This window comes from Paroedura picta, chromosome 8, assembly GCF_049243985.1.
Source record: "Paroedura picta isolate Pp20150507F chromosome 8, Ppicta_v3.0, whole genome shotgun sequence".
Taxonomy (NCBI): Eukaryota; Metazoa; Chordata; class Lepidosauria; order Squamata; family Gekkonidae; genus Paroedura; species Paroedura picta.
This window is the reverse complement of record NC_135376.1, coordinates 69,587,027-69,605,112: the sequence shown is the minus strand read 5'-3', so window position 1 is coordinate 69,605,112 and position 18,086 is coordinate 69,587,027. Positions and strand designations below refer to the sequence as shown.

The window sequence follows — 18,086 nt, the reverse complement described above, 5'->3', positions numbered from 1 at the left end:
TAATTAATAGCTATTCACCGCTCAAGATCATAGAACTTATTGGATAAAAGGAAAAGGGGCCTGTGTTCCTTCACTAAATGCTTCTTTCGGACAAATGGGTGGTGGTCTGGAATATAGGTTAATTATGGTGCAGTCTGTAACTTGTTAAAAATTCTCAGTAACATAGATTTTAAAAATCCAGGCCAAGTTAACTCGTTTATCATTCTCAGAAGTACTTTAAGCTTATTTTGTGAAATCTTTAAAATGCTTGCTTTTCATTATGCTTGGAGCAGCTGCTTGATTGCCCTGGAAACTCACTCTCTCAAAAATCTTGTATTCTGCAGATACAGCAGCCAGCTACTGAGATATATCAGGTGCCCAACCGCCTCTTCCGAATTTATCTGCTTCCTGGCAATATCCTTCCGGATGTGGTTGTCATTACTACGATCACTCCTATTTATCATCTCTATGGGCTGTGTGAACATAGATGGGTTTTAAGGGGAATTAGCAGACACCGTTTAAACTCTGGTGAGGATTTCCCAAGCCAATCCTAGTGGCCAAATTCCTTCTGACTTCGTATATACACTGACAGAGTACCTCTGTGGCCAAGATCACAAAGTTCCTACAGAAACCAGACAAATTGCTTCAGAGGAGTCATAATTGATGTTCAAAGTAACTGGGTAGAGAAGAAAGTGGGGGGGAGAAAACTCTTTTTTACTTCCTGCTTATGACAAGAGGACTTCTGCCTACATACTTGAGAGAAGGGGGACATGCATGAAGGAAAAGAATACACAGATGTGTAAAGGGAAACATTCACAGATGAGTTTCTAATGCAGCTCACACACAGGCAAAATTTAACAAAACCAAGATATATATATATATACAATGCCATCTGTACATAAATGAACGTTGCAATCTTTTTAAGATCTCAAAATGAATTTATTTGTATTTTTATTGCACAGCCTCACTCAAAAGAGCAACATAAATAACCATTATTCAGGTATAATTTTTAAAATGAGTCCATTCATCCCAGAACTGCAATCTTCAAGGGTTCTTCGGGAATTTTCAACACTGAGTAAATCAGTCTTTCCACAAGTGCAGCCTGCTTCTCATCTGAGAACAACAACAGGAAAAAGAAAAAGTGATGACTATTCCGTGACTGTATAAAAAGTGCTGTTCAATTCCAGTCCCAAATAGTGTGTGGAAAGGAAAGCATTCAGGCATCCGGACACTCACTTCACCTCCAAACGCGAGAGGCAACATTCAGTGTCAAATACTGTCCGAATTATAGCTGGCATAGAGTCACAGGATAACTAATGTTAAATTATTGCAGCAATTTTTCCGGAGTTTCCAACAACCAACAACTATATTTTGCATTGACCACAAAAAGCCAATTTTTCCTGTATTTCATGTCGGTTTTGAATACACACCCTTAAAAACCCTTTATAAAACAGTGTCCAGGTGTTTCCTGTAGTTCAAAAAAACAACGCAACACGCACATATTCTTAATCCCTAAACAGACTTTCTACTTGCCGATTCTATAAAGCCAATTCCTCCATTTCCACTTTAAAAATATTCAGAAGACTACAGCATGCTAAAAGAATGTAGAATTTAAGCAAATGCCAAATTGGTGAGGGGGGGGCACGGGGGAAGCTTTATTAATCTTCTATCTGCCTTTATACTTGGACTTGTCATGTTTTCCTCTCTGTTCAGTTTCTGTGAATTGTTCTCGCTAATAGTATCCTGTTGCTATGAGCAGGAAAGGGCCGAGTACAGTTTGTTAGTGAACATTGCTTCCTATAACCAGGGTCAATATTCTGTAGTAGTGACACTTACAGCAGTTATTGTTCAGTCTGGATAAGCAACATATCACACTGATGGTTGTTAATGGACATCCTTTGTAGTGAAACTTCAACTGATAATCAGTAAAACCCAGATTTGCAACGGACTTCCTCCTTCCTGTTTTTACACAGCTGAGCAAGGAGATACGTCTTCCTGCTTCTTACTGAGTAATATAATAATTTTTTTAAAGTAATGAGCCATTACACAAAGCAGTGTTTTGTGATAAAATGAGCCATGCTCTACTCCAGAACATTAACTTCAGATACAGCAGTAGATTGTGAATTACTCAGGTAGGAGAAATTAATTACAAGTATCATCAATCCCTTTAAAATGCCCATCAATTGTGTGGGTTTTTCCCACTCTAACAAGGACCCTGATAATAATCATGACATGTTAGACCTGTTTTAGTATTAACGCTTCCAGTTTTAGCAAGACAGTCCCAAGATAAGACTCTTTCCAACCCTTGATAACGGATAAAATAAATGTGATACAGTAATTTGTGGGGAAGTAGTGCATACCTTGCAACTGGCTTGATGAGGCATAAATGACAACATGAGACCTTTATAAGTTATTATTTTGTTTAACTTACTGCAAATTTATTAAGGAGTATTTTGCATAGTAGGTTTAGAATTTACTGGATTTATAATCTAGCCCTTTTATGCCTCCCTCTTGCTTTCATGTTTTGTGGGCTAGTTGCAGCCCGCCCCCTACCCCCAAGCCTTAGTGACACACCCAGAAGAACAGACAAGTTTTTCTTAAAGGGTTTGTTGGCTTAGCTGGTTTGTCATAGCTGGTACCCTATAAGTTTTCACCATTCTGCCACCTAAGAAATGACATAGGGAGAAGACAGGGCCTGAATAATTTTGCAGGCAACTTGGGATGGACGAATATGAAAGGTGGGGAGAAATTATACAGGTTAGTTAAATACTCTACCTATTCCAGCTAGACGCTAGTTCACTGCTCCATTTCAAATTAGTTCTTCCTTCCATAGATCAAATATGCTACATCCAAATGCTACAGTTCCATGCAAGTTTTCTATAAATATATTTTGTCAGTCATCTTCTTCAACTCAGCTCTCTGCTACCAAATCTCCAAGCTTCAAACTTTCACTTAAATTACACAGGCAACTTCATTTCTTTCTTTGCTATCGAGTCATGGCTGACATGGCAATCCCATAGGATTTTCAAGCAAGAAACATTCAAAGGTAATTTAGCATTGCTTGCCTTTGAGTCCCAGCCCTGGTAGGATAGAAAGTAATTTTCAGGTAAGATAAATCAACAGAGAAGCAGATGCTATGACAAGGAAACAAGTAAAGGCTGATGGCTCTTTTTTATGGGATACAGAGACACAAACACCACTGATGGATACAGAATACTGACAGTGTGGAAATCTTTGCAGCAAATGCAGTTATGAGAGCCAATAAGCTCCCTAAATTGTTTGTGGGAGGGGGGAATCAAAACAATTTAATGTAATTGTTCCTGGTGAACCCTATTGGCTAACTGCTAGCTTTATTTTAAGCTCTGTAAGTTCTCCCCTTAGTTTGGGAAGGCCCTACCAAGAGTTCCACAGTCTATGTTAACAAGTTGACTAAAAATCCTTTTGTTTTTCTATGTTGCAAAATAAACAGAGCGAGAGGGACCTGAAAGCACTTAAGTGAGCAGTCAACCACACCGCTGTCCATCCTCCATGCCTCTCTGGTCTCTCCACAAAGCAACCCGCTCCTGAATAATGTTTGTACGGACACACAACTGTCTTCTTATGTGTTCCACACACAACATGGATGTATTGCTTCACACACACTACCCCACCAATTATAAAACAACCGATCTTGTCCACAGCCTTGGATACATGTTACACTCAGACCAAATTAGCTTCAAAACCATAAAAATAAAACTGAACCACAAGATGAACAAAAGGTTTGTATCATTCTTTGGGTGCATTAAATTGTGCATATAAATTGCAAGGCTAAGGCAGAACACGTGGAAGCTGGATCCATGCGAGAATGAGGTAATGTTGGTTTGGAAGGCTGATGCTTTTGGGGGAATGGAATCTACTTTTTTGGAATGGAGTAGAAATGGCATTTGCAGAACAAGTTAAGAAGGGTTTTTTTTTGGGGGGGGGGGTCCCTTTGGCGTTTGTAAAGCAGTTTCCTCTGCATCTGGCTCACCAACTTTCTCCTTTCTTAGCCTTGCTACACCAGTCTTACAAATCTGTGATTTACTGTATGGAATGAGCTTTATGGTGGACAGTCCTTGAGAACAATACTGAATCAACAATGGGTTCAGAACACAGTTTGAGTCTCATGGCACCTTTAAGACCAACAAAGTTTTATGCGTGGTATAAGCTTTTGTGTGCAAGCACACTTCTTCAGATGCACATATAAAACTTTGTTGGAATTAAAGGTGTATTCAGAATGTGAAAAGCTGATGGTCAGAAACTAGCCAATAGAAACACATGTATTTTAAAACAGCTGCACTGGCTGCCAATTTGCTTCTGGGTTCAAATTCAGGTGTTGCTTATAACCCGTAAGTCTCATGACAGCCTAGAACTCACATAACTAAAGGACATTCTCTTCATGCAACAGTTATGGTTCTCCAGTGGCTTCTTTTTACTCCCTCCCCACACATTTAAAGTCGCCCATTTGGCATCTGCTTCTGATCCTTTTCACTAGTTGTCTTCAGTTGTCTTCAGAAGGTGCTGCAAGACTGCTTTATCTGCTGGGCTTTTAATGGGATTTAAGTTGAAGCCATTTTCTTGGGAGAGAAGGGTCAATGAGGTTTTATTAAATGGTGCAGTTTTGATTTGATTTTCTCCAGGATCATGGACAGAGGGTAGCAATAGGAGAGAGATCATCGAGCTGCCAACAACTAGCTTGTGGTGTCCCTCAAGGAACCTTCTCTCTCCAATCCTATTCAACATCTTTATGCGCCCTCTTGCCCAACTGGTGTGGCGGTTTGGGCTGGGATGTCATCAATACACTGATGAAACCAAGTATTAGCCAGCTGCCTGGAAACAGTCATGAGGTGGCTCAAGCAGAGTCGTCTGAAGCTCAACCCTTCAACGACGGAAGTCCTATGGCTAGGCAGGAAGGATCCAAGCAGGGAGGAATGCCTACTCAACCTGGATGGAATTCAGCTTTCAGTAGCTCACTCCACCAGGAACTTGAGCATGATCCTTGATGCCTCCCTCTCAATGGAGGCTCGGGTCATGAGACTAGCACGGCTGGCATTTTGCCATCTTTGCCAAGCCAAACTACTAGCACTGTACTTGGTCCCAGAACACCTAAGCCTCAGTGATCCATGTGATGGTCACCTCTAGGTTGGACTTCTACAACTCAGTCTATGCAGGCCTGCCTGTAGCCTTGATCAGGAAACAACAGCTGGTCCAGAATGCTGCAGCCAGGATTTTCACAGCAATACCTTGGAGGACCCACATTCTACCCATCCTTCAACAACTGCACTGGTTGCCAGTTGAATTTCAGATCAGACTTAAAGTTCTGGTAATCACCTTTAATGCCATACGTGGCCTGGGCCAAGGGTACCTGAGGCACCACCTTTCAGCCCACACCCTTCAAAGAGCTCTACACTTTGCTACCTCCAACTGCCTAGTGATCCCTAGCCCCAAGGAAGTTCGCTTGACCTCAACCAGGGCCAGAGCTTTCTCTATCCTGGCCCCCACCTAGTGGAATGATCTCCCAGAGGAGATCAGGGCCCTTGTGGAAAGAGAACATTTCCACAGGGCCTGCAAAAGGGAGCTCTTACACCAGGGATTTGGTTGAAGTCGACCAGAAATATTACCTTCCTCTGGGCCCCCAAGCCTCCCTCCCATGTAAATCATCACCTGAACCATCCAACCACGGGGCCATCAGTATGCCACAGTTGAATTACTGTTCACTACTGTACTATTGTTCTACTATATTACTGTTTTATTGATATCTACTGTTTACTATTACTATTACTTATATCTGTATTGTTCCTGTTCCACTAAGTTCTATTAATGTAAACTGCCCTGAGCCTCAGGGGAGGGTGGTATATAAATGTTAGATAAATAAATAAACAAAAAAAATGTGTGAACAATCCATGTAATGTGTACACATTTATATTTGTACGTGGGTAATTAGTATGGGACGTACAAGACATGTATAGTTGAACACAAAATTTAAATCCTACATTTATCCAGGTACTGGTCCTTGGTTTTATTTTCAATACCAATGTGTATTAAGTAATAATGAGCTTTCAATTAGCTTTCTTACAAAGAAAAGTATTAACATTCAGTGTAACATGTGTATACTGGGTTTGAATATGAGAGAGACCAATGCTGTGGACAATATCACTAGAAAATCTGCTGCTCTGTGCATAATGGATTCTTCTGAGAACACCACCTAGGAAACATTTTCACTACAGTTTCCTAGTCAAAGTCTCTCAGATTAGACTTGCCATATTACCAGCTGAGGCACCTGTGGAACCACACCCTCATTCTTCATGGTCCCATAAAAAGTAATATCAAAGAAGGTTTTACCATCTTTAAGCTTCCTCCACAAAAACCATCTATCCACACAATGCCCAAGTCCTAAAAGTCTAAAGTGCCACCACAGGAAAAAAAAATGATAACATTTGTAAGGCACAGAGGTCCCACCTCCCCCAGGAGTCTGCACGTTTCCATTACGACAACTGCCAGTCCTGGAAGTCTGAGAAAATAGACACCTTAGCCAATCAAAGGAGATGGCAGGCAGGAGGGTCAGAGGCCCTTAGAAGGTGAGCAAGAGAGAAAGGAGCAACACAGTGACAGGTGTCCATCATGGTGAAAAGTCCTATAGATTGATAGGAAAGGAAGACAGAAAAATTACACCTTCTCCCAGGGAGGGACGTCTCTCTAGGCAACAGCTATTTCTCTAATGCTTCAAAACCAAAGTGAGGGAGGGGGGACTACCTAATGTAAGGTGGCCAGATTGTCCCACTTTTGGAGGGACATCTGGGGGTACCTGGCAAATTGCATTTATGTTGACATTCAAAAATATATATCACAATACTATTTTTGCGTTCTATGAAACTTTTTGTTGCGCCATATAGAGCAAATTTTTAATCAAGAACACTCCCCCCCCCCCCCCCGTCAATGGTGTCCCGCTTTACCAGTGTTAAAATCTGGTCACCTTGGCCTAATGAGTGAGCTGCTAAATACTGAATATACTTTCAAACAAACAAAAGAGCTGTTTTTGTAGCCTGCTTTTTACTACTCCAAGGAGTCTCAAAGCAGCTTATCAACGCCTACCCTTCCTCTCCCCACAAGAGACACCTGTGGAATAGGTGAGGCTAAGAGAGCTCTGAGAAAACTGTGACTGGCCCAAGGTCACCCAGCTGGCTGCATGTGGAAAATTGGGAAATCAAACCTGGTTTTCCCAGATTAGAGGCCGCAGCTCTTAACCATGACATCAAACTGGCTCTCAAGAAGGCAGTGACAAATTATCCCCAGTGCCTAGTCTTCAGGGCTTCCAAAAATGTGTGCCAGGTCATAAAACCTTTTCCTAGCTCTTTACAGTGGTTAACTTGCTCTGCATAACTGATATCTGCTCAACTTCTATATTTGCACACCAACAAAGTATTATCAGAGGAAGTAGAAGCTTCCTGTGCTTTTTCCTTGGAAGAATAGGGACACTTTAGAAGAAGAGTTGGGTTTTGTACCTCTTTTCTCGACTCAAACAAGTCTCAAAGTGGTTTACAATCACCTTCCCTTCCTCTCTCCACAACAGACACCCTGTGAGGCAGGTGGGGAGAGCTGAGAGAGCTCTGTGAAAACAATTCTAACAGGACTGTGCCTAGTCCAAGGCCATCCAACTGGCTGCATGTGAAAGAACAGGGAATCAATCCCAGCTCTCCAGATTAGAGGCTGCTGCTCTTAACCCCTGCACCATGCTGGCTCTCGTTACAGAGCAGCCCAAATTCCTCATTGCAAAAGGAAGGGAGAGCATAACACCATGTTGTTCTGCAGCGTACCAGGACTCCATGTGACCAAGAGCTTCTCTTCAGCAATACCATATTACACAATAAAAGTCTTTTGGTCCTTAACCAATTTTGAAAGTACAAAGGCAAAGAGCACGGTAGCAGAACATGATTTGGGTTTCAGGAGGGAAAGAATTGCTTAGAAGGAGGGTTAGGAAACCTCAAAAACGAAAAGGAGAGGACAAGGCAAGATAAAGCAGGAGCAGTTGCTGAGGGTGGCAGAAATCTATGTGGAAAGCTCAAAAGGCAGGTAGCCAGGGCCAGCCATTTCACGTGACTAACAAGTAAGATTCCACAAATGAGGGTTACTGCTGGTGGCCAGGAATCTCTTTCTGCCTGCAAGAGGAAGAAGCTTTGCAAAGTATAGTCCCACATACACAGAAGTCCAAGTCCAAGACTGTGCTTCAGGCATTAAGCAGCAGCACATGCAGGCCTGTCCCACGTGCACGCCTTAGGGAATCTCACCCCGATAAGCACGCCCACATGACAAACACAGATTTGGAAACATGGATATTGCATTCGCTGTATGCATCATGTTAGATATAGATCTGAAAAACAAAGTACGAATCATCACACAACCATGCTCACACATACAGTACAAGCACTTTATCAGCATAATAAAAAGTGTTAGTAAAAGTAAAATTAAGTACTAGATACCAGCTTATGGCAAATGCCTGAAAATTCCACAAATATAATAGAACAAAAATTTTTTTAATTACCTCGTATTATATTAAATAATATTATATTAAATCATAAACTACATTAATTTTACATATCGAGGTCATAGTCAACAAGTCTGAATCTTTCCCCGATAAACAGTAGCTAAGAATTCTGCAGTACAATGTTATTTCAGGGTTCTAATTGGCTAATAAATACTGAATCTCATCTATTCTTGCCTTATTTTGGGGTTGCAAGATTAAAAGGGACTGCTACCTGCAAATTAGTGAACTTCGTATTATGTGTGAAATTGTTTCAGGTTTGCCAAGATGGCAGGCCCTCGTTCCATGGTATATTTCAGTATCTCCCTTCAAGTACTGCTGATGGAAAGATATGCATCCTAGCCATCATGAAAGCACGGCAATGAATTGGATTTTGTAGATTTGAAAACTATTGGGCCATAGAGTTTTGGGTAAAAGAAAGGCCAAAGAAGCGGGGAGAGCATATCTGATGCATCCCTGCTTCAATGAGCTGGTTCTCAGTATGCCATATTCTTTTTAGCATCTGAAGGATGTGACTCTCCTCTGAATTAGCCAGGGAGTCAGTGTTTATATCAAGGGTATTAATTTTATGAAGGCTATATTGAGACCATTTAAAAATTGTAAGGGTCAGCAAGCAAGTCAGCCATTAGACTGGGATGTCGTGTCCGAAAATGAAGGTGTAGCCATTAGGCAATTCTATGCTGGGATTTCTTCAGGTAGTACAGCCATACTCACTCAATGGACAAGGCAGGAAAGAAGAAGAATACATGTCGCTTTTCTATACAAGAAGGAGGCTCAAAGTGGCTTACAGTCACCTTCCCTTTCCTTTCCCCACAACAGACACCCTATGAGGTAGGTGAGACTGAGAGAGCCCTGATATTACTGCTCAGTCAGACCAGCTTTATCAGTGCTGTGGTGAGCCCAAGGTCACCCAGCTGGCTGCATGTGGGGGAGTGCAGAATCAAACCCAGCTCGCCAGATTAGAAGTCCACACTCCTAACCACTACACCAAACCGGCTTTCTTTGGTACCCTTTCCATTGACAGAGAAAAACAACTGAATTGCTACTGTTAACAACTTGGCACCATGTCTTAAAGGCAACTTTAATAACCGTGGGAACCCATTAACAACTGCTTGAGTCAAGATTTGGCCAGAACTTAGATAAAGCTGCGGTAAAACCTAAGCTGTTTAAATTCTGTACCAAGCATGTTTAGGCAAGACATTTCCATTAGCCACACACTTGATATCTGGAACTATTCATTCCAGTTTAAATATTAAATTCTAAATAATTTCACCTACAGCTTCAGAACCTGCTATCACCTCTGCCTTTAATGGCAGTCAGATGAAAAAGAATGATTTTGAGGAATATAATAATTTTCCCCGAACGAGCCACAGTTTTCTGAGTCAAATAACAACAATGACACCTAACAACATTTCAGATAGTTTAAGAATAATCCTTGCAAAGTATAAGCCCAAGGGTTGGCTTCAAAACTCACTTAGTGGTAGTCAAAATGCAGATACAGTCTGCATTCCCACCTCTATGCATATCTCCTAGCTCTAACCAAGCCCCAAAACGTCACAGCGAGGGGCAGTATATAAGCTGAATGAACAAACAAACAAACAAACAACATGTTGCTTTGGACTTCTGCATCTGACTCCAACAGGCCCTTCTTTGTAACATCTCCAACTTTCTAACTTGGACATACAGGATGCTGAATCTTCATTCTCATTTGTATCTAACAAAGTGAACTGAAAAATTACCCTTGAAAGTTTTGTTGGTCATCATGGTGCTAATGAACTTAATAAATTTTGGGTGACTACTGAACTTGAGAAATGCGATGATACTTTAGAGAAGAAATAATTGTTACTCTTTGACAAAGGAAGGTAGTCCTAGATAACCAGAATCCCTGGCCAGTCTCAATACAGTCAGGGCATCTCAATGGTGCTATAGCACTGATTTCACGTTTGATTTCACCTTAGGATATTTCACTTCCCATTTTTTTCCTTCACCCATCATCTGAGACAGAAAAGAAGCTACACACATTAGATGTGAAACATTCTTTGCTGTTCTATTTTTAAAAAACAAGCAAGTTCAGGAAGACTACAGCAATTATTTGTCTGTTTCACTGGACCTTCTAAGGCAGGAGTGGCCAAACTGCGGTTCTCCAGAAGTCTATGGGCTACAATTACTATAAGCCCCTGCCAGCACATGCATCTGGAGAGCCACAGTTTGGCCACCCCTATTCTAAGAGAAAAGCTGTGTCAGAGAGGCATAACCTCGGTAGATTGTCTGTACCATTAAGAAAGCCTATGTGCAGGCATCCATCCTGTGTCTATAACAGATACGAGCACACTCAACAAAGTCTCAGTTAAATCAGCATCTGCCACTTTTTGATGAGACATCCTGTTGACTGAGGTGTGCAAGCCTGGTCATCTGCAGACACTTTCATTAAGCTTGGTAGAAGTTAACACAAGATAGGAGATGACCGTGGGGACAGCAGTCTGGCATTCTATTTTCCAGTGAATCGCTCTCCCCACCACCTGGTAAGACTGCTTCTAGTCTCCCATGCGAGATTGCACAGGATGACAATGATGAAAACAGTGCTGCAGTTAACTCGTAACTATTCAAGTTGTCACTGTGCAGGCACACATCCCTCCCTCCTGTTCTGTGAGCTATTTCTCTACTATAAATTTTTTAATCCCTGGCTCATAGCAGTGACTCATGAGAACTGAGAAGAGTGCAGTGTCCCTCCATGGAGCATGTGACCACTGGATGGGAAAACAGCCTCTGGCATCTCCAGCTGAGAAGGGCTCCTCCTGCTCTGTTACTAGGCTAGCTAGAAAATTTTCCAGCGGCTGGCCTGCACAGTACCCATGTGTACCTGCATGGTGACACCTCAAACAACAGTTACAGACAAGTGCAATGCTATTTTATAGTGTGAAATTGCAAATTATGGCATTTCAAATGAGACATCACCACACTATTTGTATACAGTGATATTGAGAGAATCCACACACAGGTTTGACTTTTTTTGAAAAACTCACCCATACTACTATTTGTAAACTTGTGCTTAGCTTTCATGCCTGGTATTATCTTATGCTCCCTGCCCTGGTAACCTAGTTTTGTTCAACCGAAGTTTCAAAATGTGTTTTTCTGAACAAGCTCTCCACAGAGGCCAGAAAAAGTTCTTGATTTAGATTTTGAAGAGATTATAAAATCCTCATTTTAAAACAAGCATTTAATCAACACATGATCTGTAGTTATATTTTTATAGCACATGTTTTAAAGTGGGGCTGTACTTCTTGTTATGGAGCATTAAATAAAACTGAATTAAATGTTTTCAGTGCTGATTGTTAATTTGGATAAGACTTTACGCTTGAGCTGACTTGAGCATAAAAAACTGGAATACAAATTGTTCTTTTAAACGTATAACAAAATATACATTATATTCCAGGACAGAAAATACTTTAGATGTTTTTAAAACTGATTTTCTTTTTATCCCACAGTAGCAAACTTCAAAAAGCACTGGTGGAAAACATGTGCAGTTCTAACACAAAAAACTTGAATGCTATGCTGGTAATGGAATATAGCAGACAAGCTCCTTAAGATATCTATCAGATCTATCAGAAAGAAGATAAAAAACAAAGGCTCTGAATCTGGCTAACCTTCAAATACACATGAGGCTGTCTTCTACTGAATCAGACCATGGGGACATCAAGGTCAAAAATGACTACTCAGGCAGAGGTCTTTCACATCACTTACTACTTAATCCAGGGGTAGTCAAACTGTGGCCCTCCAGATGTCCATGGACTACAATTCCCATGAGCCCCTGCCAGCGTTCGTTGGCAGGGGCTCGTGGGAATTGTAGTCCATGGACATCTGGAGAGCCACAGTTTGACTACCCCTGACTTAATCCTTGGGGATTGAACCTGCAACCTTCTGCATGCTGAGTAGATGTTCTACCCACGAGCCACAGTACTCCCCCCCCCCCGAATCACGTAACCTCCAGAAAGCAAAAGTTTCTCTGTTTTGCCTTCCCCTTTTTTATTTTGGAGTCTTCATATATAGCTGGCCACTCGCATGGTTCATTAGTGGTAAATTAAACACATATTCTGCACCTGACATTCTTGCAGGGTAGTCCTGAGCACTGGTACAGTTAATGGACTCAGAAAGATAGAGCTCTGCTTAGGACTGCAGTGCTGGACTCCTACAAACATAGGATTAAGGGCCAAGCGCAGTTGAACACACATTATCTCTTACACAACATCTCCCAAATGGTACAATTAAATGTGTAATAAGTATACTTTTAAAAGTAGATCATTTGCGATTTAGTTCATTAAACTCTAAAGTAAATGACTACATTTCAGTTCTTGAAACCAACACCTTACTATGCTAAATGCACTTATAGTACTGGGTTCAGGTTGTACATTAGGGATTGCAGACTAAAAACAGGGCTCCAAATTGAATGTTAGCATGTAAACGACCTATTAAGAGATGCAAAACCCTACTGATATTTTAATTGTCCCGTTCATGCTAAAAACTTAGTCCAAGTTCCAAGTGCACCCTTATCCCAGGGTAGCAAGCTCAATTTCAGATGGGGCCAATAAGTTGATAACATCTACCAAGCCCCCGAGAACCCCCTCCCCATCATATAGGCCCACCATATACATCACAAGGCAACCTCCAGTCCAGCCAATCCGTCAAGCAATAGTTTGCGCTAAATGGTTATATGGTTAACAGTTTAAAAATTTATAACATTGGTACAAGTTGCTGATTTTAATGTATGGAGTAATGTATCTCATATTATAACAAAATCTATGCTGTGAACCACCCTGAGCCTCAAGGGAGGGCACTATAAAAATGTAATAAATACAAAATTTTAATTAATTAATTAAAAACTGATTCTTATCCATAGAAGAAGAAGAGTTGGTTTTTATATGCCGCTTTTCCCTACCTAAAGGAGGCTCAAAGCGGCTTACAGTCGCCTTCCCATTCCTCTCCCCACAACAGACACCCTGTGAGTTGGGTGAGGCTGAGAGAGCCCTGCTTGGTCAGAACAGTTTTATCAGTGCTGTGGCGAGCCCAAGTTCACCTAACTGGTTGCAAATGGGGGAGTGCAGAATCGAACCTGGCATGCCAGATTAAAAGTCCACACTCCTAACCACTACACCAAACTGGCTCATACAGTTGTAGCAAATACAAAACCTTATTTCTGAAGCCTTAATAAATAAAAAACAGATGGTATGTATCGTTTGTACAGGTGGTAACCATTCAAGGATGTCAGTGTTATGAACTAAATGGAGGGGGGTTCAACATTTACTAATAATTAAAATTCTTAAAATGCAAGAAACCATTTCTTGTTAGAAAGAGCTGTTGAGTACCTAGATATATTGCTGGACCTGTTCTCCACAGTCAGCAGTTCGGCAACACTGTAAGAATGGATTTCTATCATAATGACTAAGCCTCACTTGAACAGAAGAAAGTGAACACTAAAGCTATGACACTAAATATACTTCTGCAAAACGTCTACAATCTTGTAGAAGAAAGTACTCAGTGAGTACAATATGAAATGCTTTTATCATAAGGTGACCAGATTTTAACATTGGTAAAGCGGGACACCATTGACTGGGGGGGTTCTTGATTAAAAATTTGGTCTATATGGAGCAACAAAAAGTTTCATAGAACACATAGAACGCAAACATAGTGTTGTAATATATATATATATTTAAATTTCAACATAAGTACATTTTGGCAGGTGCCTCCAGATTTCCCTCCAGAAGTGGGACAATCTGGTACACTTTCTCTGTGCAAAAAACCCCCTGATATCATGTAGTTATTGTATCAAAGTGTCTCTGTTCCTATTTATTTTAAAACTTCTCTCTGGTTAGTTATAGGCTCTTAAGGGTGCTTCCAATAAAAAGCATAACAGTAGACAATTTAAACATTAAGCAATTCATTAAGGCAGCAAACCACCGTATAAGAACTACAATCTTCAAAATGAGCAACAACATCAAAAACAAAAAAGTATGCACAGACACACACTTCAATCAACTAGCCAAACGCCAGGATAAACAAAAAAGTCTTAGCCTGGGACCTGAAATGAAAGAGACCAGGTGCCAAGAATATAGCAGCATGAAAGACATTCCAAAGACTCAACACTGCTACTGAAAAGGCTATTTCAGGAATCACTCCCACCACACTTTGGATGGTGGCTCGCCTTGACCTCAGCCTCTGATGAAGGTTCCAGTTCTCAAGCAGGTTCAAAGGGGAACAGGTGACACTCGAATTGTCCAGAACATAGGCCACTGAAAGCCACACTGCATCTTGGGGACAAGCAGCATTGCAAGCCACCACTTTCATGAACCTTGTACAAGAGTTCCAATCCAAAGATACATCCCATTACAAACACCAGTCTGCCGTCCACAAAATTGAGCCCATTATTAGGGGTAAGGAGGGAGGGGATGGAGAAAGGACACTGAAGTTGTGGATTTCAAAATGGCTGTCAAGGTTTCCGAAAAAACTACATCAACTAAATCACAACTGAAATATTTGAGGCAAATATTAATTAATTCATTCATTCATTCACTCACTCACTCTTACTGGCATTCCAGAATATTATGAAGTATATATGGCAGAAGGTCAGAGCAAGAGAAAATACAAATATACAACAGCAAAACAGATAAAACAGTAATAGACTAAAAGAGCTTACTACTGGCTATAAGTACCTTCAACTAAAGATTTAGCAACCGTGGCGGAATGAATGAACGAGGCAAATGCCAAACTGGCTGAAGAAATTAAAAATTATGTGGATGGAGTTGCAGGGTTCACTCCCTAAAGCATGTCACAGTAATTAGCCTTGACCATTTGCCTAAAATTTTTACTAGCTTGCGCCCTAAGCATAACAAAAAGAGAAAGAAATGCTGTGATTTTGGGCCCCAGAGGCAGCCACTTTTTCTACCAGGAATGAGGACTCCGCTATCCCAGAGCTCAAGTTGAGAGCCCTAACTGAGAATTTCTCCTCTTCAGCTAATTCCTAAACGTTCCTCTGCCCAGAGCTAATGTGGTTCAGCGTAACAGTAGGATCTAGGAAACCAAGGTTCAAATCCCCACTCTGCCATAGAAGCTTGCTGGGTGATCATGGGCCAGTCACTCTCTCTCAGGCTAACCTACCTCACAAGGTTGTTGTGAGGATAAAATGAAGGGGGAAAGAACCATGATTCCCTCCCTAAACTCCTTAGAGGAAAGGTGGAATAAAAATGTAATACATAAACTTAAAAATAAACTGAAAGCCAATGTGTTTGTATGGGGGGGGGGTCCCATCGCTGATTCAAGGCAACCCTGGGGGAGGGGGGCTTCAAGGCAAGAGACATTCAGAAATAGTTTGTCATTACCTACCTCCATGTCAGGGGTTCCCAACCTGCAGCCCATGGGTCGCATGCAGCCCCTGACCTCTTTCTGTGCAGCCCTCCCAACCTGCTTGTCTGCTGCTATCACCCTCAGAAGGTTAATAATTTTGTTACATTTTGGTTTAAGGTGTGGCCCTCTTTAGGCACTGGGCACGCTAATGCAGCCCCCATGTGCCAAAATGTGGGGGACCCCTGCTCCATGTCATGCCTCTAGCATTTCTTGGAGGACTCCCACCCAAATAACTGACCCTGTTTAACTTCCGAGATCTGACAAGATCGGGATAGCCTGGCCTACAGAGGTTAAGGCCTTGCAAGTGTGAACACATACAATTACGTCCCTTGAAAAAGAATAGCCCTTAAAATTGTTTCATATTTCCTAAAGTACTGAGGATATGTAAAGCCAGTCCAATAAGCTGCTCCAGAAACGACTCCATACAACAACAAATCACTGAATGATTTTTTTTTCACATGGATGCAACATTAGAATCTAGGGAGCAGCAGCAACCACCGGGTCTCACCTGACTGTCATGCAAGACTATTTCATTATGCAAGAAAGGAAGGTGTGTCATGGGCAGGATGGAAGGCGTCAAGCACCACTATCAACTAGTCCCTGATGAGATGCTCCTCTCTTCAAGGTTCTGCTCACCGATAGTGCGGGTAGCAATGAATAATAATTAGAACAACAGGCTTGTTCCACTTCCTTTGTCAAGAACACCACTACACTGATGCATACTTTAAACCACATTGTTAGGATCAAAATATTATAGTTACAAACAATAACAACAACACCAGGGCTCCAAGGGTTCACCCTTCCAAGAAGCTGATTTACAAGTCCAGTGAGTACCTCAGTAGTTAGACACACCCACTGCCTTAGATAGATCCAAAAATAATCACACCTCCATGATCTAACACAGAAACCTGTGCTTTTTTCCTATATAAAGCACAATTATTTTATACAGTTGAAGGAGCCAAGGCCTTGTTAGCCTTTCCAGTGGCAAAAAGGAAAACAGGGAGCAGGGGCTCACAAAATTACTCTTCCCTCCACACTCCCCAGTTTTCTGACTGATACCAAGCCATTTCACTTGTGGCAATAAAGGGAATTCTCCCATTGTGCTCAGGCCGGTCGGCTACCCCTTTGGGTGAGATTTTCTAAAACGGTCTCTTCCCTCTCCCCCTGATAAGTCCCCAAAGAGGCAACTCATATAAAACCCAAGAGCTTAAGACACCCAGCAAGAGCACCGCCACCACCCAAGGCCAGGCTGGCTGGCTACACAAGCCCCTTTTCTCCTGTCCTCTGGCTCTTCCCGCTGCCTCCCCCCCTTCACAGAACTGTCACCAGAGGAGCAAAGCCCCCCCCCCCCTTTCAGACGACCCTGCAGAGGCCACGACTTGAAGCCCCCTCGCCAACCCCTGGGTGAGGTGTGCAACCAGAAGAGGAAGAGGAGGAGGAAAGGCCAGCACTACTGCCAACGGCGATGGGAAGGGCAAGGGGGCCTCTGCGGGAGGAATTCAAGGCCAGGGGGACCCCTTCCCCCCAGCTCGCCACGGAGGGGGCGCCTCACCCCCCCCCCCCCCGAGGTGGCTCCCAGCGGCCGGGTGCGTGCGCCTCGGGAGGAGCTGTCATTGCGCCCTGCCAGTGCCCCTCTTGGGAAGCGAGGCAAAGGAAGGGGGGGAGCCACGCGCAGCCCCTCCTCCCGCCCACGGGCGCGGGGCTGCCCCTCCAGGCCCGGCTCGCCCACCTCAAGGTGGGTCCCACGCAGGCCGTCTCCGTGCTCTCGATCTCCTGCAGGATGCGCTCATGCTCCGGCAGGCTCTCCGCCATCTTGGATGGGAGGGAAGCGGGCGGAGGGCGACACAGAGCGAGCGAGCGAGGGAGGGAGAGCCCGGGCTGGAGGGCGGGACGGGGAGGCAGGGCCGGCCGTGCTGGCGGCCGGCCCGGCGAATGAGCGAGCGGGGGGGCGGGCAAAGGCCTGTGGCGGTCCTTGCCGGAAGAATGGAAGAGTCTCCCTTGCAGGGGCTCGCGCCGCTGCAGCGCTAGGTTTCTAGCCGGAGCGCCTGATCCCCTCGCGCGCTGGGCTGCCCCTTCCTCCCTGCCCCAGCCCCGGAAAGGGGTTCCATTGAATTCCGCCTAGGGCGGCCACAGGCAGGGGACTGGGTGGAAAGAT

The 18,086-nt window shown here is 43.0% G+C and overlaps 1 protein-coding gene across 6 annotated transcripts in view; it reads right to left on the bottom strand.

Moving 5' to 3' along the window:
* EXOC6 (exocyst complex component 6) overlaps positions 1-17,832 on the bottom strand; it is a 104,781-nt gene extending 86,949 nt beyond the window's left edge. For 5 of the 6 annotated variants that reach the window (XM_077350266.1, XM_077350267.1, XM_077350268.1 and 2 more), the window contains exon 1: positions 17,661-17,824. In XM_077350266.1, the coding sequence (XP_077206381.1) occupies positions 17,661-17,743 (83 nt within the window). In that variant the 5' untranslated portion in view covers positions 17,744-17,824. Of the gene's footprint in view, positions 1-17,660 lie in introns of all 6 variants that reach the window. The other variant, XM_077350271.1, reaches the window with a different exon arrangement.
* Positions 17,833-18,086: the final 254 nt, after the last annotated feature.